The 21,300-nt window shown below is 37.8% G+C and overlaps 1 protein-coding gene across 2 annotated transcripts in view; it reads right to left on the reverse strand.

Annotated features, from left to right (window-relative positions):
* The window catches only part of SLIT3 (slit guidance ligand 3), a 538,149-nt gene that overhangs the window by 70,554 nt on the left and 446,295 nt on the right, over positions 1-21,300 (reverse strand). For both annotated transcript variants that reach the window (XM_072873643.1, XM_072873644.1), the window contains 3 exons: positions 14,611-14,682; positions 9,784-9,947; positions 5,867-5,991 (listed from right to left, as the gene is read on the reverse strand). In XM_072873643.1, coding sequence (XP_072729744.1) covers positions 5,867-5,991; positions 9,784-9,947; positions 14,611-14,682 — 361 coding nt within the window. The remainder of the gene's footprint in view (positions 1-5,866; positions 5,992-9,783; positions 9,948-14,610; positions 14,683-21,300) is intronic.

Genomic DNA, 21,300 nt, shown 5'->3' on the forward strand with positions numbered 1-21,300 from the left:
CAGCATTGAACAAACACAGCAAATGCCTGAAGCTGCTCAATATCTGCTTTCTTGCTGGCCTAACAAAAATGTAAATACTTCTTCAGAGTTGGCTTTATTGTTAAGAGCCCTCATTAGTGCATGCCACAATACATCACTGCGTTTTTTACAGGACTTGTGGTGGGTGTTTGCCTGCCTCACGACCTTCAGCCAGCAACTGTGGCAGCAATCCCTCCTTAAGCCTTTCATGTTTATGCTCTTCTAGATGTAAGTCTCCGTTTTCTTTAGACCTACTATAACTGAAAGGGCAAAAAGAAAGAAACACAAATCTGACTGATGCATAGTAAGTTTTACAGAATAAGCATACACAGGAAAATACTGTGATTTCTGCAGGTTTTTTCTGCCCCAGGAGCATTACATGAAATGATAACCACCTACTGCTGACACTGGTGTTTGCCCTAAAAATTCATACATAAGTATAGATCTACTCATTTTACATGGCCACCCATTACTTCTTATCCCTAACGGCTTTCTGCTTTATTATACTAAGAGTGGAAAATGCTTCTTCAACATTCATTAGTAAGTATTTTAAGTATGGTTAAAATAAACAAATAAAAAATAAAACACCCCAGATCACATAAACACACACTCCAGGAGAATTGATCAGAATGAAAGTTCAAGGCAGAATCAGCTGCACTGATTTCTTCATATGAAAACTTGGCATTGAGCTTACATTCCACTGTCTGTCCCCCCAACCCGGACATTGGGAGAGGAAAGAGGCCAAGACAGGGTAACATGTGAAGGCAGAGACGTTTCCTCTCCTGCCTCACGTGGATGAGGGCAGGCTGGTTTAAGAGTTTTTCCAATTTCTCCTCCTTTTGCAATGCTAACTTGGGGATTTATTTGTGCACTGACTGATGTATATGGGGACTTACATGCATATGTTAATAGATCCAAAGAAACAAAAGCACGGAATTACATTTCCAAACAGTATTAGCCTAACAAACTAGGCATGGACCCTCACACAGCTGGCATGCATCAGCAGCCAAACTCTATACTTGGTTACATTCATATAACCCCACCCAAATCAGCATAACTAAGTGAGAAACTGGCCTATTGGAATAAACTTGAACTGTCTTGGCCTTGAGCTGTAAGAGCTGGCCAGAATATCTGTACATGAGCAAACAATACCATATCTACATTTTAAGATCAGTTCTATGTTGAATACTCCTAAAACAGACATTATTCTAGGCCTCTGACAGATTACTCATGTAACGCTACAGAAGTACATCTACACAGCAAAGTGCAAATACAGCAAACTTCACTTGTCCATGCTCCAGGCAAATGCAAGGCCACGTGCACCCCCATGAGTGAATGATACAGTCAGTGCAGCACCGAGTCCATGCTAATGGTATGGGGTCTGTACTGATATAACCTGCTTATTAGCCCTGTGCTGAGCAGTCACAGCTTCTGCTCAGCTACATCTGTCTGCTGAAGTGCTGGCACATTAGTTATATCTGTGTACAACATGTGATAGACACGAATCCCACATATCCCAGAGACACTTTGTTCTGAGATTCTCAATTTCTAACCCTGTTTCCAGGGATGAAAACCTGGCGCAGGGGGTGGGGAGGAGGAAGAGCCAAATTCCTAGCAGAACTTCGGAGCCAGCTTCCTCACTAAATATCACTCTGGCTTCACTATAATGCCTCCCACCACACGAGTCTGGCTGCAAAGAATCCTGTCTCTCCAAAGCCCAAGAGCTTTACCCAGGATTTTTCCAACTGTATCTGTCATTCTGGATGACTGGTGAAATTGCTTGAACCCTCAAGATACTGCAGTGCTGCTAGAAAAGTCAGGACACTGGCTGAACTCAACAGGGAGGTGAATAGAGTTGGATAAAATTTACAGAGCAACTCTACCACAGACATGCATCAGCATCTGTTGCCTAAAGTGTGGGATATGTGCTATACTAATTTCACCTATCTTCACTTTCCATTTCAGACAGTTTTCAGTAACAGCAGAACCCAGAGTTGACAAACATCCTGCATCCCAACAGCTCAGGCTCCCATTTATCTGAGCAATCAAAGAGGATACGGCGATGCCTAGGCAGGTAGTGCATTTCATATTCTAGGTTGGCAATGTTCTTTCATTTCAGATAAAACACAGATGTATTTTAAACTCTCTTTCCTCAGTTCTACAAATAACTCTTTTTGGGAGAAAGAAAACTATTCTCCTTCATTTGTTGTTACCTCAGTTTTAAGAAAAAAAAGGATGAAAGATACAAAAATCAGCCAAAAAATCCAAAAGTGTGTTTTCAGAATACAGCAACAGCAAAGTACACTGAGCGTTGGTTTCACTTACCTTAGTTTTTACTACAGCTATTCAAGTAAATCCTTTCTCAATGGCTTATTGATTGCACGTTTGGAATATTCTCTTGAATTCTAACACCCATAGTCTAGATTTTACAATATCAATGGGAATACATAAAAGCCACACACTCTGCAGGATAAATGAATTAGTACTGTACCGTTATCTATTTACCATCTACCAGCTGCACTCACACACACTTACACTGCAGGTGGCCAGCAGCATTTCAAGCAGAAGAAAGCTTCATTTCTCTACTTATAATCATACTTCACAATCTAAACCACACATATTATTTAAATAATCTTTCAAAGAATGCTATGGAGAAGAGAAAAAAAATCGCTGGATAATTACACCTATGTCTGTGTTTAATATGAAAACAAAAGTTTCATAACATTAAGAGACATTTCCTGCCAGCATTGGTGGCACCCTGGAGCTCAAGCTTGTGCAGCCTGCCAGTCGCCGTAGGTGGCACTCTCACACCATCTCCCACTGTCTTTGGGGCTTTGTCCCCAAAGAACAACCGAAAAACCACTGTTTCAACCATGGCTTACCTATAGCAAACACATTCATCACCCATTTTAAGGAAAGAGCAGCAGCAAAGATAGCTATCAGCACATAGCCTTCCCCATTCCTAAGCAAGCAAGCTATATTTCTGTCATCAAACACAACTGCCTGGCCCACTGGCCTCTCAGCTCAGGCGGTCCATGAGTTATCTCACTTTTAAGTTTACTCAAACCCATCATGGGCAGCATTACATGTTGCTAAAAGCCCCTTAAGGTATGCATTCAATAGCAAAAACATTTTTGTGGTCATGAAAAATAAGAGATCTAGCCATTAACAATGTGATAGTGAAAAATAAAACTATAGGCTTTTGCAACTACAGTTAACTGGTACAAGTTCCTGATTCCATCAGGCACCAGTTTGGCAACTGGTAACTTAGGTGGCTTTCTGCTAGTTGGCCTACTGTTTTTTTTCTGAAGGCTAGCATGAGCATAGGAACCCCAGAAAGCAGTCTGTAACTGTCTGTCCCTTTCCAGGGAACATTACAAAGCCATCAGCTCATTTGAATGAGCTTACATTTGAAAAAAGGGTGGGTTTTTCACTTTATTGATGCACTCTTCCACACAGGATTTTTTCAAAATCTACATCAAACAAGGAAAAACAAATGCTGAGAGGGCAGATTTAGGGCAATTTATCAAGGTCTAGGAAATAGCTTCCAGATGGACAGAGCTGTTTGGTGCTTGCTGGTAAGAAGGAAGCAAGGTATTGTTATTGAATTAGCATGAATCTCTGGTGGAGAACTGTGTGGTAGATAGAGTGCTCCTTTCATATGGTTTGCATTTGGACCTGTCAAATTTCATTTTTATTCAAAAACCTGTGGTAAAGACACACAGTTCTTTTTTGCTTATTAAATTTCCACCAATTCTCCTTGTACTGTTATCTAGTCAGTATTTTTAAACTCTGCGCTAAGTGCCATGCCTGGGTCTGTTTGCTCTTTGCCATGCTTGGATGACAGCTTGGTGCTTACAACCACACAAGTGGTTTTAGGTTTTACATTCACACACTGAATGTCACCTGAGAAAGAGTGTGAGAGAGGAGAAAAGTTGGATGTTCTACGAGATGTTTAAACTGAGTCACTTCAAGAGTTTATCAAAACCTTTCTAAGTAAAATGATGCATACCGAGGTTTAATATACACTAGAAAGTGATTGCTAATGTAACTAGAGGATTATTCTTGATTATTCTTGTTAATATATCCTCCCTTTGTAAACATGTCTTCTAGCAGTATAAATGCATCTATACTAGTGCATTTGCTAATACAGAAATACTATAAAAAATAAAAGAAAAAACTAAGGGCAAAAAAAAGATATGCCCATAACAAACACATTCTACTCTGAACTACCTGGATATCTGTTCCACGATACGTGCCTTACAGAGTAAGACATACAAAAAGATTTATGTATTTTCCTGCTAGTTTTGAAAGCTTTTACTTTTCAAGTTATCCTAACAGTCACCTAGTCCCATCTGAAAAATTCAACCTAGTTTATGTTAAATATCAAATTAAAATGACTGTTCTATTAACCTGAGGAAATAAACAGCCACAGCTTCCCTCACTGCAAAGACAAATCAATCGTTACCAAGTAGTTTGTTTCAGTTGAATGAATTTATGACAATGTGATCTTTTAAGATCCTCAAAAAGTTGCTGGTTGATATGCCAGTGGGTAGAAGGATTTTTAATGAGAGGAAATTTCCAGTGGCTTTTTCAATTACTTAGGAGAATTGTTATTATTCTTGAGTACCAAGCATGGGGGCACTGGGATGAAATAGAAGAAATGAGCTTTACATCTTCCCTTTTCCAATGTTTCAGGGATCTACCACAATTTCTCTGTTCCCATCTGGGATGTATCCTAGGCAAACAGAGAAGGGAAATGGTGATATCATCAGAACCAACTAATTCCTGAATTCTACCTGAAATGTAAGACATGGATACTTGTGCTTACTTCCCACACATATGTCTGGTTTTGCCCTTCTTTTTTTTCCCTACAGTTCTTATCACTCTGTGTTTTATGAGCATCTGCTTCAACTGACCAAGACTCTGTAAGAAATATCCAATGAGGCAAATAAAATCAGTCTACAGGATGCAACCTACTTCTTTGGCCATAAGATCGGATTCCCCCCAGGCAGTGAACAGGTCATATGCCTCAGTTATTACTTATACTTAATCCTTCAGCTACTGACTACTGAGCTAGGTTTCCAGTTATATCAACTCTGAAACAAAGTCTTGGTAGCCTTAAGCTCTCATGATGCAGTGTTAACAATGAGAGTTATACATCACTACTGAAGAAATTGCATTCCTCAATGACATGATTTTCCCATTTTCAAATGTGTTATCAAGAAACTGACACTGCATGCTCAAAATACTTGGCATCTACAGGATTTCACATTTGCAGATCACTCTATGGACATTAGCGCTCAGAAGGCAGAGACAGCTAACTGCTAATCAGTCTGTGCAAGATGGATGTAAGCTAGCAAGTATCAACATCCTGTCACCGTGGACTAAACTGGCCCTGAATTCTCATCTGAACTGCCTCCCCTTGGCCTGGCAGCCTATGAAATGGTTATCTTGTTGCTGGCAAAAGAAAAGAAATGAAAAGGAAGATAAAATTAACTTGCCATTTTATATGGATGTCTACATCACAGAAGCAGAGAATCCCCAAGGTTGGAAGCAACCTCTGGAGATCGTCTAGTCCAACCACCCTGCTCAAAGTAGGGTCAACTACAGCAAGTTGCTCAGGATGATCTGTATAGTCATGGCACAGAGAGAAAGAAATGCCTTTCCTATTGCACAGGATAAAATTTGTAGCAGGGTGCAGTTGACAGGTCACACACAATCTGCTTGAGCAAGGGATCTTTTGAGCTCAGTTGCCTGTAAAGACTTCTCATGGTACAACAATTAAGAAAACAGAAGGGATGGGGAACGCAGTATTGCTTTTCATGTAGTTCATTTGTAGTCATACCTTGAAGCCAAAAGGGCAAGTGCATTGATAAAACTCCACTGGATCGTTGTTGCACGTCCCATTGTTCTTACACGGATTGGAGAGGCAGGGGTTACACTTGGACACAACACTGATATCTACTGGCTCTGGAAAGGCAAAACACAGTGTATTAATAGAGAACTGGATTACAAAATTAATACTTCCTGTACTCACACATACATTTTTTCCTAATGCTGTATTCACCCTGCGCTGGCACAAACACACATGCTGTGGGTGCAACTTTACACAACAGCATGGGATTCCCAGGGATTAGAGAGATTTTAAGTACTTAAATCAAATGCTAGGCAAGTCTCAATGATTCTTATATTCTCCTGGACATGCAAACATCAGCTCTGAAAAAACATGTTGGGAACCTCCAGAGAGTGGGCTTATATATATATATATGGCTTTCAGCAATTTTTCCCTTTCTCAGTGCTGGAAATTCTGCAATAGCAACCCCTACGGAACTATAACATGACATTTCTATAGCTGGTAACAAGAATGAAAGTGCAGATGCAACAGCAGAAATGAAAAACATGCATAAGAAAGATTTAGTTAGAGGCTTATGGGAATATTTAGGTGCAAAGTATTCTAGCATCCTTAATGTTAACAGAGTTCAAAATTTCTTCCTGTTTTGCCCGGAAGAATGATTATCAACATTCAACTATCTTGGCAAAATGCAACAAAGACAAATATGCAAAGATGTAAATGTATGCAGGTAAATATACATGTCCATGTTTAAACCATTTAATAAACCACATTTTTTAAAAGAACTCTTCCAGAGAAGCAGTGATGTTTGTGGGTGAGCAGGAAAATTAACACAGACCAAAACAATACTAAGTACATTTGGGGCACCAAGTCAATCAATATTTTATTGTTGAGATTTTACAGAAAGCTAATTTAGACAGTTATATTTACAGTTAAAGAAACGGTGATTCTGAAGTGGCTAAATTTCAAATATTAATGGATTAACGGCTTTTACATGTAAAAAATAAAACCTAACACTTTAAAAGGGCTTAAATTATATCAGGCAGTAAAGACCCTAAAATAATTTTATTTCATTTTTAAGGCAATAAATTTTAAAATAACTTAAAATTGGTCCTATGCTAATCAGAAGTGGGCACAGAGGTTCTGTTATTGCATGATAAATTATAAGAAAGAGTAAATTGTGAAACATCCTGAAAGTGAAGAAAAGAAGCTTATACTTGATGTTAGAGTGAAGGTGCAGCTGTAGAAGGTTACCAAAACTAGAGATAAAAAATCCCTTCCAGTCAAGGATTTGCTTTGGATCAACTTGTATAAGATATAAACCTTCATTATTAACTTTGAATACTTGCACAGCACCAACAGGGGGTAAGAACATGACAGAAATGGGTACCAAGGAGTCTCAGCTGAAAAGCACTTGCAATGTAAAGGCTGTATCCCGATTCTATACTGATGGTGGTGTTATCAGGGCCCCTGATTGCAGAGTGCAACATGCAATGGTCTGTTAATAGGGCACAGTTGATTGCCAAGTGCAACATGCAATAATGAGGAAAAAATACACAAGAAGTAACAAATACAAAAAATGAAAAAAAAAAGACTGTTGTCATCCTCTTCTATCTTTGCATTTATGTCTAACTAAATGCCATACATGCTTTTAACTTGGAGTTAGGACAGCAAGAGGAAATAACATCTGAATTTCTGGCACCGACAGGGTGGAATGCGACATATCTGAGCTACTTTTGTCTTGAAGGCAGAATATACAAAGAATATATGAAGGTAGCTCCTCAGAGGGCTCATGAGACAGGCAGCAGTGCTGCTCTTCTAGATTTAGAGGTCACTAAACCAGAATTTGTTCTATTATTTATTTATTTCATAATACACATGCGTACATTTTCCATTTATTCCTATGGCATAGATCAAAGCTAATCAATGTAGGAGCTAATAAGAACAGTGTTAGTTCCTAGCAGTTAAGTAGTTCATTAGTTTGCCCTTGTGGATTTGATTTATAAATCCATATAGCAAAATGCCCTCAGCCCAGCACATTCCTTTCCTCTACTGCATAACTAGGAGGGCAATTTAATAAAAAGCAGAGCTGAGTTTGCATGACTTGCACATTACATACTTTTATTTTCTTGGCTCTGCTGAGACATAACCTTCTGCTCAGGCTAAAACCATAATTTTAACATGAGTAGGTTAAACTCTACTTTTTTTTAATGTAAAAGTTACTGGAGGTCACAGAGGACATCTATGCACTACCTTTATACAAGCATCTCAAGGTACCAAGCTCAGCACAGTCTGACTTCTGCAGCAATGACCCAGGCTTTTAGGAGGGAAGGCAGTTCAGCCCACCCTGAGCTGCATGCTAGAAGTATTTGAGCTAGGACTGAATCTACACAGGCAGAAGTACAGACATATCCTTGGACATTCTGTGTCACCCCACAGACAGTCTCGCTCTTCTGCGGACAGGCATGTCACAGCTACTGCTCAGTGATGAGAGGGCGATGCAGCTGCAGGACAAACTGAGGCTGCACCATTCCCTGTCACAGGCCACGCACATGGCTTCAGCCCAAGGGTAAACCTGCACTTGACATTGTAATAAATCCTGTTGCTTTACCATAAAAGAGCATCACCGATGTGCAGACAGAATAGCACGAGGCGTTGGATCTTAAACATGCACACGGAAATGGGTTCGGTTAAGACTACCAAATCATGCATTGTTTTTCAAAATATATGTATTGTGATGAGAAAAGGTGAATTTTGCTAGGGCCTGGAGCTTCTTGGAGTATGCTGCTGCTCGTCCAGACCATCAACAGTTTCTGCTTGTCTAAAGACCACCTCCGAATCAACACTTTTTTCTCCTTTTCTATTCAGATAAAGCAAGCCATGGAGACAGTTGGGATAGTAGAAAGCCCACCAGCTTTCTAGTGGACCAAGCTAGTATTTACATAAAAAACATACAGCTGTTTTTAATAGTCTGGATCACAGGTTTACTTATCTCTTGCCTAAGAGTTGCTTGCTTTGTTTTGAGAGAAAGTGAGCGTAGCTATTGATATATCACAGTTTCAGAATGAAGACGTCATCTAGCTTCTCTTTCTGGATTAATTTTCAGACCCTGTTTAATATGTAAATATGATATTTTTCTTTGTTTCAGTTCATGTGAACAAGTACATTATTTGGTATTTTTAGTATTTAGGGTATATTTGTACTTAACATTTGAGAGACTATTAGAAAGTCTGTAGTTCTGATAATTATAGTCATAGTTCTGATAGTTTTGAGACTGACATTTCAAAGTAATTAAATTATAAGGTTACAGATATTAAAAATGTATTTGAAAGGACATAAAATTCAGCTCAGGCTTGGGAACTTGTGTTCTAAACCCACCTCAACACCTTCATTTGTTTGTTCAGCAATTTAATCCCAGCCTCTATAAAATCATGCTGCCAAGCAGTACTGTAAATGTGCATGGCACTCTGAGACATATAAAACAGGCTTTATGCCCTCATTTCCATTTCTAAGAGAGGCTACTGACCCATCTTTTCCACTAAAATAACCCTTATTTTACCGAAGTTTTCTGGGGTAGGTAGAAGGCCAAAAACAATTTACTTGCCCAAATAAGTTCTAACAACATCCTATATGCTAACTTGACATTATATAATCTGCTGCAAGCAACAGGAATACTAACTTTTCTGAGGTTTGCTGGTTTTTCTTCCAGTGGTGCAGTTAACTGCACTTTGTGGAAGAACACTTGAAAATGCAACTTGAATGTAATGTGATGGTTCAGAAAATGAAAGCCAAATGCAACTCTTTCCCAAACTCACTTTAAAACCAAACAGCTTCCAAGAGTATAAAAATAAAGCACTGTATATGAGGAAAAGCAACAGGACAGAACACAGAGCCTCCCAGCTTGCTCCTACCTTTGCACTGGAAGTGGTGAGTCGGTGTTGTGAGCAGCAGCCTGTCCACCATGGCATCAGGCCCACTGCAGCGGGCTATCCCTGGCTCTTTGTACCCTGCCTTCACCCACTCGGAAAGCCAGCGGAGGTTGCAATCACAGTGCAAAGGGTTGGTACCTAGAGCCCTAGTGGTGTAAAACAATTAACAGCAGTTATTTTGGCTTGCAAGCAAATATAACATCCCTGATCTCATTGAGGCACATTTTATTCTACACTTTTACAGGAATGCTTTACTTCAAAATGTGGGAAAGATCTTCTGAGTGTTCAGGAAGTCTTTTGGATTTATCTCCTCCAGTATTCCCACTCTTTTCCTTTCTTCTCATCATTAGTTAGGGAGGTTGTATAAATACCTAACAACAAATCACTTCTTCAAACCATAAATCACTTTTTCAAACAATTGTGCTTGAGCAATGTTGCCAGACATATTGCTTTCATCAAATTGATCATGTTGGTTTCTTTTATTTAAGTCTTTGGCCTTCATGAGCATATTCTAACAGTGAATTGTGTAATTTAGTTTGGATCTGATGACTCATATTAATGTCACCTCACTAGATGAAACATACACACAGAGGATACCCCTGTTTTCAGAACTGCAACCTCGTGTCTGCTAAGTTTTTTTCTGGCTTTGAAAACACATCACTTGAGTTAGGTCATATGGTTGAAGTAGATGCATTCACATAATATAATTATAATTCACAGAACTTTTTCATTATTCATGGCAATCTATCCAAAAGAGAACAAACTTTTTAACCTTAAATTTAGGTGCTGCCTTGACTCATTTATACTATTTTTTCTCTTAAAGAAAGTGTCTTTTCAGGCAGTCAGTCAATTACAAACAAAGTCCAGACTTCAGAAAAGTCAGTTTAAAAACAATTAATTTTTGAAAGTGTGAAGAAATGCATGTTGGAAGTCTGAATTTATTTTGCTGAAAGTAAATGTAAGGCTTTAGCTGTACAACACCTGAATTGCCGTTGGAAGAAAATCAACCAAATAAAGATTAGCATAGGGAAGAGATACTAAAGAAACCAATAATTCAAATTGGGTTTTAGACTTTACTATTTCTGCGTATGTTATAAACTATTTTTAAGATGGTATTTTAAACTCAAGCTTCTTTCAAGTAAAAACATATCAGACAGAATATTAAGATAGAAACCTCAGTAAATGTCTTGATACATGTCTATTGGAGTGACTAATGAACCCCCTGTGCCCTAGACAGATTCATAATGAGAGTTCATAGGTTCAAACCCTGTCTAGGGCTCATTCATCAAAATTAAATGTGTACTGTAGCACAGTATTAAAAAATATCCATCCATTCCTTCTGTAAAACCATTGCTTACAATGGAAAAAAACTACTGGGTTGACTTTTTGACCCTGTAACTGTGATCAACTGGCTCACTTGTCCAAGGTCAAACAAAATGCAGCAGTGAAAGTTGGACCAAGAAATTAACTTTAGCATTGAGCAACTATCATATAAAATGGGAGTGGGAGGACAACGGAAAGCTAGTTACCATGTTAATTAATCTCTATAAACTACGTTAGAAATAAAGCTGCTCTATAGACACTAGAAACGATTACCAATAACATTGTTGTACAACTTCAGAAATTATCACATGTATCTTTCAATTCTTTTGTTTGTGGTTTTGGTGGAGTTTTTTTCTTCATTTCTAGAAACTATAGTGAATTCTTGTATTTTCATTCATGAGTTCTAACATGCTCTATTTCTTTGCCCATTATAGCAAAATATTTCCAGAAGGTCAAAGTATCTTGTGCTGTAATGAAATACCATGACCAGCATTTTCAAAATGTTGTGCGGATATTTCTGTTCACTTTTTTTTTTTGAGGCAACTTCAAATAAAGTAAATTAAAATAACTCTAGCCATAATAATGTGGAGAAACAGAGGAGGGGACAGCTTATTTTTATAGGTAACTAACATAAATTTGAGTAAAGATGAGATGATTCAACAGGATTAGGAATCTGAGCTGTTTATCGAAAATACGTCTGACAGAAATACCTGCTGTACACAGCATCCATTACCAAGGGTTTCTTTGTGGAGCCCCTGGAGTGCCAAGAGGTCAGTTTATGTGTGGGCAATATTTGGGAAACTGAATCAGTTACAGACTTGTGTGTATCAGTGAATGGTGAGGACAGCAAATGCAGGAACTGACCTAACTGAGAAGGTCTCAGTTCTACCCCAAAAGATTTTGGGTTCTTTTTAAGTATTAATATATGTATTAATATATGTATATTTATTAATGTAATATATGTATATTTAAGTATTAATATATACTGATCCTTCAGTAGTGCTGTTAACATTTTCATCATTGCCCTGGACTAAACAAGTTAGTAGAGTCATGGCTTAAACAGACGATTATATGATTCAAGTAAATAAAGTAATAAATAGTAAACAAAACCAGTGTGTGTATACCATATACGAATCTTCCCCTGTCTTTAGTGAGGTATATCAGCTACATAGTTTGTTATAATAGTTACATTACAACAATATGACGTTTACAATGTAAAGGAAATTTGATCAACATTTTCCTGTAGGCTTTAAATAGCTATGGAAAAAGTGATTGAAGTATCTAGATCTCAGTTTTGTTCTTCCAATTACAAACCAATTTAAAGCTACTACAAAAGACTCTAACTAAAATCAATAGTTTTGTCTATGCTACACAAATATTTCTTTGCAATTCTAAAGGTTAATTTGATACCCTCCCTCTTCCCCCACCCCCCAAACTGTACTGATGCAGAAGGCCCAGGCCGATCATCCTCCTAAACACCTTGATAGTCAGCTTTCTCCAGCCATAATACCTATCGTACTCTTAGCCACACAGATTGTAAATTTAACATAAAATTTTGTTCTCCCATGTATTATGAGTTTGATGAGTAGCAACCCCTTGTATCATTTTCAAAATTATTCCAAGTGCATGCTTTCTCCTTGAAGATCTATATATCAGGAAGAGCTCAAAATGAATTTCTTTTCAATTATGTATGACTTCGTTTGAATAAGAACAGCTTTTTCTGGCACGTGAAGAGCAAAATCATTGTGGTTGCTAAAAGTTTCAGAATCCTCTTTAAGAAACTGGAGAGCACAATTGCACTGTAAAATTCAATTGTTCAACTGTGCAAATTACACCCCAGACAGGTCTTATTTATTTTATGAATCCTATTTATTACTGTTCATTTGAGCTTTGTGTATTTTACATTTCTGGCAGCGCATACATCTAAACAGATAGACTGCAGTGATTGTATTGGGCCAAAGGGGTTTTTATCACTCCCTAAGGTGAACATTTTACCCAGGAAAATTTTATCTGCACTTCATTTAAAGTAAACCCTGAGGAAAATCCAAACAAATGGGGCATGATATGTTTATCTCTTGAGTTCTAAAAATACCCTCAGAAGCCAGATTCCCAGTATGGAAGGTGTCACTGTGCTGCCAAAAGGAGATACAGGGCTTCAGTTCAGTCAGACTTTCATTCCAAAACAACATATAAAATGGCTTGACTATACTGGCAACATCATGAAGAAATACATTTTGTGCAAAATGAGTATTTTCTCTGACATAGATACCAAGGTGTAAGCTTGAAACAGAGAAGGTTATTTCTCAGTTGAAGTTGAAATTGCTTAAGTTGCTTACATATGATTTCTGTCCCTACCAATCTGAGATATCTTTATTTTTTATTGTCTAGAGAGAAACTGAGACAGAAAACTCTTACACAGAAATAAACAGTTCAAGGACATATTTGCTATCCAGAAAATATATAAATATGAACTGAACTTTGTGTTCAGGTAAGTGTTCTGGAGGGCATGTTTGAGGTTGCAAAGAGTGAAACAGAGATAAAAAACCTATGTTAAATGCACACATATCTGTTTGTATGTCTCGACGTGCACACATCAACATCAACTCATGTGCATGAGGGCAGCATCAGAGCAGAAAATATCTGTATCAACTTGTGAAACCAGTCACTTCACAAAATGACCAAGACATACCCAACACTGATTACTTGAGGACAGTAATCAAGAAACATGCTACACAAAATTACTTGTTCTTTACATCTGCTGTATAATAATGTGGAGTATCACACATTATCTCAGGGAAAAAACATTTTCTGTTCACTCTTTTGGCATCAACTGTTACACTTCAGGTTAATTTCATAACAATTGCAGCTATTTGTCTTTACAGTTCTTTCATCAACCAAACTGCATTTAAAAATATCCTGGACCTCCACCAATACAATAGTAATTTCCTGAAATATCTGAAACTTCTAATATTTTTTGCAAATTATGGAATGAAGTATTAATGCTGTAAAATGGCCAATTTCCATATGATTAAATATATATGTCTGAAGTAGTGATTCATCAACAAGTTCATATACTGACAACATTTCAGTATGCAAAACATATGACACTTATTAAGCACGGAATTCACATTTGCTTAATATTTGCTCTTTGTGGGAGGTTTCCTGTCTTACTCCCAGTCCATAACACACTCTGCATTTCACATAGACAACGCTGAAAGAAAGCCTTAAACACAAGGTCCACAGAAGAGGAAACTCACATTTTCTCATTTGGTTTTCCTTAGGAAAATATTTTGGTAACTAATAACAACAGGTTCTAGTATTTTTTTATTTCCTTTGAACAGATGCGCTATGAATAGCCAGAGCAGAATATGGAAAGTGAGCAGGAAAAACAGAAAAGCTATACAATCTTAAATTTGTAATAGTATGTACTGGTTTATAAACCTGAAACCATCAATCAAACAGATGAACCCAGACAGAAGTACTTACAGATGGGACAAGGATACCAGGTCACTGAAAGAACCTTCGGGAACACTGGAAATATCATTTCCATGGAGTGTCCTAGAAGAGGGGAGAAGCAGGAAGGTATCAAACCACAGTTTTTTATCTGCTCCTCACAGGTGAAGGAATTGGTGCTTAAGAAGGATATTTAATTTTGTTTCATTCAGAGTTTCTGTGAGCTTCACAACTCATGAGCTTCCATGCTTTATTACTTCTACTTCTAGATGTTGACATTTAAAATAATGATACAATCAGAATTGCTAGTGACTAATGTTTTAAATTAAAAAGGTGACATACTATTTATGCTATTAAAAGTATATTGATGACAAGCAGACCCTCACATACAGACCTGTATGCTTTTATAGAATCCCATTAGCTGGAAACACAGACAAAACAGAAGAGGGAAAATAGGAACTGTGAAAGTTTAATTAAATATTGACTTCAGAGAGATCCTTGGAGACAGCAAGGGTCCATGAGGGCAAATATATCTGCACTTTCACATTCTAGTTTCCCATTCTTACAGTAGGAAATACCTCTTTGTGTGGTATTTTAAAAATCCGTTTGACAAATACATTTATGCTACCAGGGAAAATACTTGAAATTAGTTGGTTTAGATCATTATTCACCCTGCGTAAAGAAACTAATGTTTTTCTAGCAGGGTCTTCAGAATCCTTGCGAAAGGGTTCTCCACTGTTTCCAGGAAAATTTAAACAGCCACTCTATCTCTTTTCTAAGAAATACATTTATGTGTGTGTTACATAGGCAAGCATAAATGGAAAGATTTTTCTTGCAGCTTGTAGAGCACAATACTCATATTCAAAGTGGGAGACACAAGAGTAAAAATCATTATTTGTGATTACTTGTGGTTTTCGTTGCAATTGCAACTGAAGGCCCAGCTACAAAGTAGGGCACCACCACTAGAGGCTGTGACAGACAAATAGAGAGGAAGAGCACTTCTTGCAGCACCAAGGCTACGATCAGACAGGAAAACATGCGGCAACAAATGAGTGTGCAGGAGGGTACAGGATGCTGGGGGTGACAATTGCATAAAAACTATCCAGAAAATGCACCAGAGAAGGTACACAATCATGTAACATTTTATTTTATTAATAAATAAAATCAGCTATTCAGCTGCTGCATCCTCTGCCTCACTAGATAATTATCTGGCAAAAAATAGCATAGAGAAAAATATTTATAGTTTATTCTAACTTTTCTAGTTTGCATGTCGCTGAATACCAGCTTGCTACTTCACATAGTAACAGACAGAAAGAACTTGTAAGGAGCCAATAGGAGTAGATTCTGCTGGATCTCATTAGCCTTTTCTTAAACAAAAGTTGGTAGAAAACTTGCAAAGGGAAAGGACATCAATATTTTAAAACTGTATTTTCGTTTGCACTTCTCCCCAGAGCTGGTTCAGTTATAGCAAACTGCTGTACTGTTTATGTCCTCTTTCCCAGGTCCAGGAATTACTGTCAGTGCTCCAGACGTGGCAGAGGAGGGTGGAAAACAGAAACCTGCTGTGTGTCAGTTTTGTAGCAGCTCTTTCCCTCGAGTCATTTATTTTCTAATTTACCTGGTGATTTGCGGAACACAGCAATCACATCTTATTTTTTATTTTTGTGACTGTACAGATGCTTGAAACGGTGCACATTGAGTTTAAAACAAACCAAACATCTGGGCCCATGGAAATAGACAATAGCCCCAGATGAAAATAAAAGCATCTCTTTTTGCATCCTTTCTTCCCTTTCTCTACCCTAACACCACTATAAGCTTCACCATGATCTACATGATGCCTTAGAACTCATGAGTTCTACCTTTACATACTGCCTTACACCAGCATACGCACAGGAAGGAAAGACAAACTTGCATACACCTTGTCCTGTCTCCAGTGAGCCTGGGCCCTGCCATGGGGTTGTGAACTACGTGAGCAAAAGCAATGTTACCACGATCATGTTTCACAGCTGCTCATTGCAGCTGCAGTTTCTATCTATTGTACTGCAAAGTTTTTCTACAGAGCATGAAAACACAAAAACTACAGCAGTTATCCTGCTGGCATCTCTCTCCAGTTCTTGATGCCAGTATACCAAAAACGTCCCCTTCCAACATACTGATTCTGAAATATTCTTTTAAGCATACCTAGGTTTTGGCTATTAATAATAATACTTGGCATATATAAGGATGGATCTCCAAGCAATTAATCTGAACAGGAACAGGAAGGATATGAGCTCCCACACAGTAACTCCAGATAAAGCACACTCACTAATTCTATACAGAATGACCAACTGACAGAGACATACCCCACAGCTATTAATAAGAAGTATTTTTGTTGGTATGAGGATGCAAGATCAGGCCTGGTCTTGTCATCAAAATGTTCCTTTCTTGTCATCAAAATGTTCCTTTCTTCAATGAAATGAGCATATTTAAATAAACAGACACTCATAATGAGCTTATATTCTGATCTTTTAAACTACTTAAAGATGTGCAAGACGATTCTCTCTGAACAGACAGCAGAACTTAGATTTATCTTCATGTCATATCAGTTGTGTTTATTCTGTGAAGGGGTGCATTTTCTTTCCTAGATGTCTTGGAAACTTATTCTAAGAGAAGCTGAAGAATGACAAAGCCATTTATCTGTAAGAATGTAAACCCATCAAAAATATAAAACCATTTGGCATGAATGGCTTGACTTACATATCTCAAACATTGAGGTATGTTTCATGGATGCAAATGCCTGCATTTTAACAAAAAAATCACATCAGCAACATCATCACCCATGCAGCTAAAATGAAATTATAAATGCTAAAAACCTTAAACCTCACAATCATAAATAGTGGCAAGAGAATTCAACAGTGCAATAAAATCTTTTTCCTCTTGGATCAACAACAGGAACACATTTTTATACCATAAATCCTTATAAGCAAATGGTCAAATAAAATCTTAAACATTTGGACAGTTAAAGCACACACATTGATCTGTGTGTTCTCCCTCAAAAGCACAACTTCTAGGTATCCTCTTGTCTAAAAATTGGTAAACAGCAGGGGTATGAATTTAAGGTGATAGGGATCTCCTCTCAAGAGCACAGAGTCACAAAACAGTTGAATTCTTGAAATGAAAACTTTCTTCTACAGGTAATCTCACTAATTTATTACTTTGTCTTCAGGTAAGGAAATGAACTAAACATATCCTTTTGGGTTGTTTTTTGTTTTTGTTTTTGTTTTTGTTTTTTTACTAACTGTTCCCAAGCCCTGCCTCCTAGCCCACTGTCTCATAACATTTGGTTACTATAGATGCAAAGGGGATGCTTTTTCAGTAAACAGTGATCTACCCTGTAAAGACAGAAATGTGGCTAAAAGCTTGGCTGAGCTTACAGAGCCACATCCCATCAAGGGCAAACATGTACAATGAACCCCGAACGATGCCAAACCCCACAAGAACCAACACAACTCAGATGTCAGAGGAAGTGGGAAGCCACAGTGTCACTGCTTAATGCTCATAACAACAGCGCCTTTTACAGATTTACTGGATAAGTACAAGTAGTCATTCTGCAATGCAAAAAAAAGAAAAAAAGAAAAGAAAAAAAGTCAAATAATATTTGTTAGGGCATTCAGTGCAGCATCCAACAGTGAAAGTATATTGCAAAAATTGGTTCCACATTTGTGCCTGAAGAGTATTTGTGGTAGCTTTATCATCACACATATTACTATGTGTGAGCTTTGAACTGCAGCAAATAGCCATCAGTTTTCAGTAAAACTAGAATATCTCAGGTTGGTAGAATATTCTGTAGCTCATTTTACTGTTTTTTTCATAAATATAACATGGAAAATTGTTAAGTGATCTGAGAAAATATTTGGACTTTGCCTCTTAATTAAATCAGGACAAAATGTCAGAAGTTACAACATTGTCACGCAATAAAAATAATCTTTAAAATAATCAGGTCATGTCAACCAGAGAGTTCTAATATTTATAATTACTTTGTCTCAATCTCAGCTTTTTAAATCTGTTTACATTTAGCTTCTAAAAAGACTAGCTTTGGACAAAAAAAACCAAAATAAAACCAAAAAAGAAAACCACATTTTTTTACTGCGATAGTTTTGATGCAAAAACGTACTGATATCAACTTTTGTTTATTAAAAAAAATTCTGAAGACTCTATGTTGAAATTGCTCCCCAGCACACTTTGGCTGCCATTATGGATAAGCGATGTGAAGACTGAAGATTAAAGGCCTGATTGTGTTGACACTGATGTATATTCAGGCTTAAACATAAACATGCTGACTCTACAGTTTTCTTAGTTGGGCTTATGCTGAAAAGTGTAAGAGAGAGGACAGAACCAGATATCTGTTGAAGATCAACTTCATCATACATGTCTGACTACTCTGATTTTCAAAGACATATTTACTATAGAGAGGCAAAAAGTAAAGAAAACAAGGAATTTGGAAAACACAGAAGCCTGTATGAGAAGGGTCTGCTACTTTCAAAGGCATGCACAGCCAAAGGTAATGAGGTCTCTATATTCGTTTTATTAAAAAAAAAAGAAAGTGGAAATTGTTTTGCTGATGTTTTCTCTTTTAAATTCCCCTGAGAATATGGATAATAAATAACTGACAATAACAGATTGCACACCGTCGCTCGGAAGCCATTTTCTCTCTGGAGAATTGATTTTTAATAACAACATAGATGACATGTGGCAAAAGTTGTAGCTGATACCAGAGTTTTGTGGGCCATAATAAATCAAATCAATCTGGAGACTTCGAAATGCATGGAGCAGAGGCAGAGATTCCCATTTACGCTTCATTACACTCGTGCAGCCCTGTGCAAGACAGGGAGGGCTTCTCCCTTGAAGGAGGAAGATTTTTTTTCAATTTGATTAGCAGATCGTTTAAAAAAGCCAAAAGATAACAGTTGTTATTAAAATATTGCCCTTTGTTTCTGTCCATACGTGGCCTGCAAGAACAGAAGTGAAAAGACAAATTGCAGCTATTGGAAAGAGTAAGGCATGGTGTATCTACATGGTAATTCAGGGTAGAGAGTCCCAAACTAGCTTTAACCAAGCTAGCTTGCGTATCAGAAGAGGCCAGAAGACAGGTCCATATGGAATAATTTATTTGGCCATGAAACAGAATATATTCATCTGTGGCTGAATTTCACGACTCACGTAACAGCTCAAATGTGACCATCCTAGCACGTTAGAAATCAGAGTCCCAAGCCAAACTTAAAGCGACAAATCCAAATCACGTCTCTTTCTTGCTTTTAATAATGAAAACTGGGAATCTAAAGCTGTCTTGTAAGTTAGGAGGTTGAAACCTAGATATCTATTTTACCACTCAAACCACAATGAAAGAGCTCAGCCAAACAGCATTGCCTTATTGCTTCCACAGTCACAGTATTGCCCATGTCGACACCTTAATTCCACACTTACGGAGTCAATGCACAGCAACCATTGCTCTTTAAATTCACAGAAACTTCTGCATGTGAATGACATCTAACTTTAAAAAAAAAAAAGAAAACACTAATTTGAAGTTTCAAAGCACTCAGGACACATCCTTCAAGTCCTCTGTCCTGACCTTTTAGTGTTCAAAGCTCTTTCTCCTTCAGCACACTGAATAATCTCATCACAGATGAGCCATTTAATTTATTTGCTTTCAGTTTACTGTGCAAGTAATGATGACCCACTTGTGTCGGTGGGCAGTGGGGAGGAAGGTGGCTTCTCCACCTTGTCCTGACAGCTGCACATGGGGTCACATCTCCACACAAACAACTGAGCAAACCCAACTCAGGGTTTGTTTCTGACGGAGCAGATGGGGAGTGAGAGACAGTAAATACAAGACTGAAGCAGGAGTTGGTCTAGCAGATGCCTAAGAAAAGCTGGGGGGGTGGGGGTGGGGCTGACTGCTGCAAGGAACAGGCCCACAGGCCACACCCCAAGATGATATAAAGAAGATGACTTTCAGAAGAGATTGTAAGCAAATTGTTCAATCCAGAAAGCTGCTGAAAGCAGTTACACCAGAAAGAGTGGAGAAAAGGATCTCCAAAGAAAGAAACCACACGTAGACATCTCTGAGCATGCCACTAGTCAACATGAGGAGAAATTTCATTCACAACATTTGAGACAGGCATCTCAGCATTACTGGCACCCAGCCACTGGCTTGACTTATTGTTTTAGTGTGGGGACTTATAACTTACTTCCCTTCAGATTGCATTCTTTTATCTAAAAACTTGCCTGCAGAAATCTAAATTAATAGAAAATATTCTAAAAATGCACAAGTTTTCAGTAAAGAAACTCTTGCTGAAGCATCCAATGGAAACTTACACTCTGAAATATGATCAAGTTTTTACAGACAAAGAGAAAAGTCCTTTCCTGTGGGGCACCCAAACATTGTTGAAGTAGAAGAGACAGACTCTATGCAGGCTCTTGGATGCCTATTTTCATGATAGTGCTTGTCCCTGAACTATCAGAGAGAAGTCATTCATCCTGCAAATATGTAATTACTTCTTTTCAAAGTTTAGCATTCACCTGCTCTAGTCATTACCGGACATATTGCACCTAAGTACAAGTACATTGAAGCTAATTGTGTGAAAACATTTATGACTACTGAATCAAGTGAAAGCCATCTGCTCATTAAAAACCTCCCTGCCATCAACAGCATTCTAATAAGCTGCACCTCAGCTGCATCAAAGA

This window comes from Ciconia boyciana, chromosome 9 (genome assembly GCF_034638445.1).
Source record: "Ciconia boyciana chromosome 9, ASM3463844v1, whole genome shotgun sequence".
Taxonomy (NCBI): domain Eukaryota; kingdom Metazoa; phylum Chordata; class Aves; order Ciconiiformes; family Ciconiidae; genus Ciconia; species Ciconia boyciana.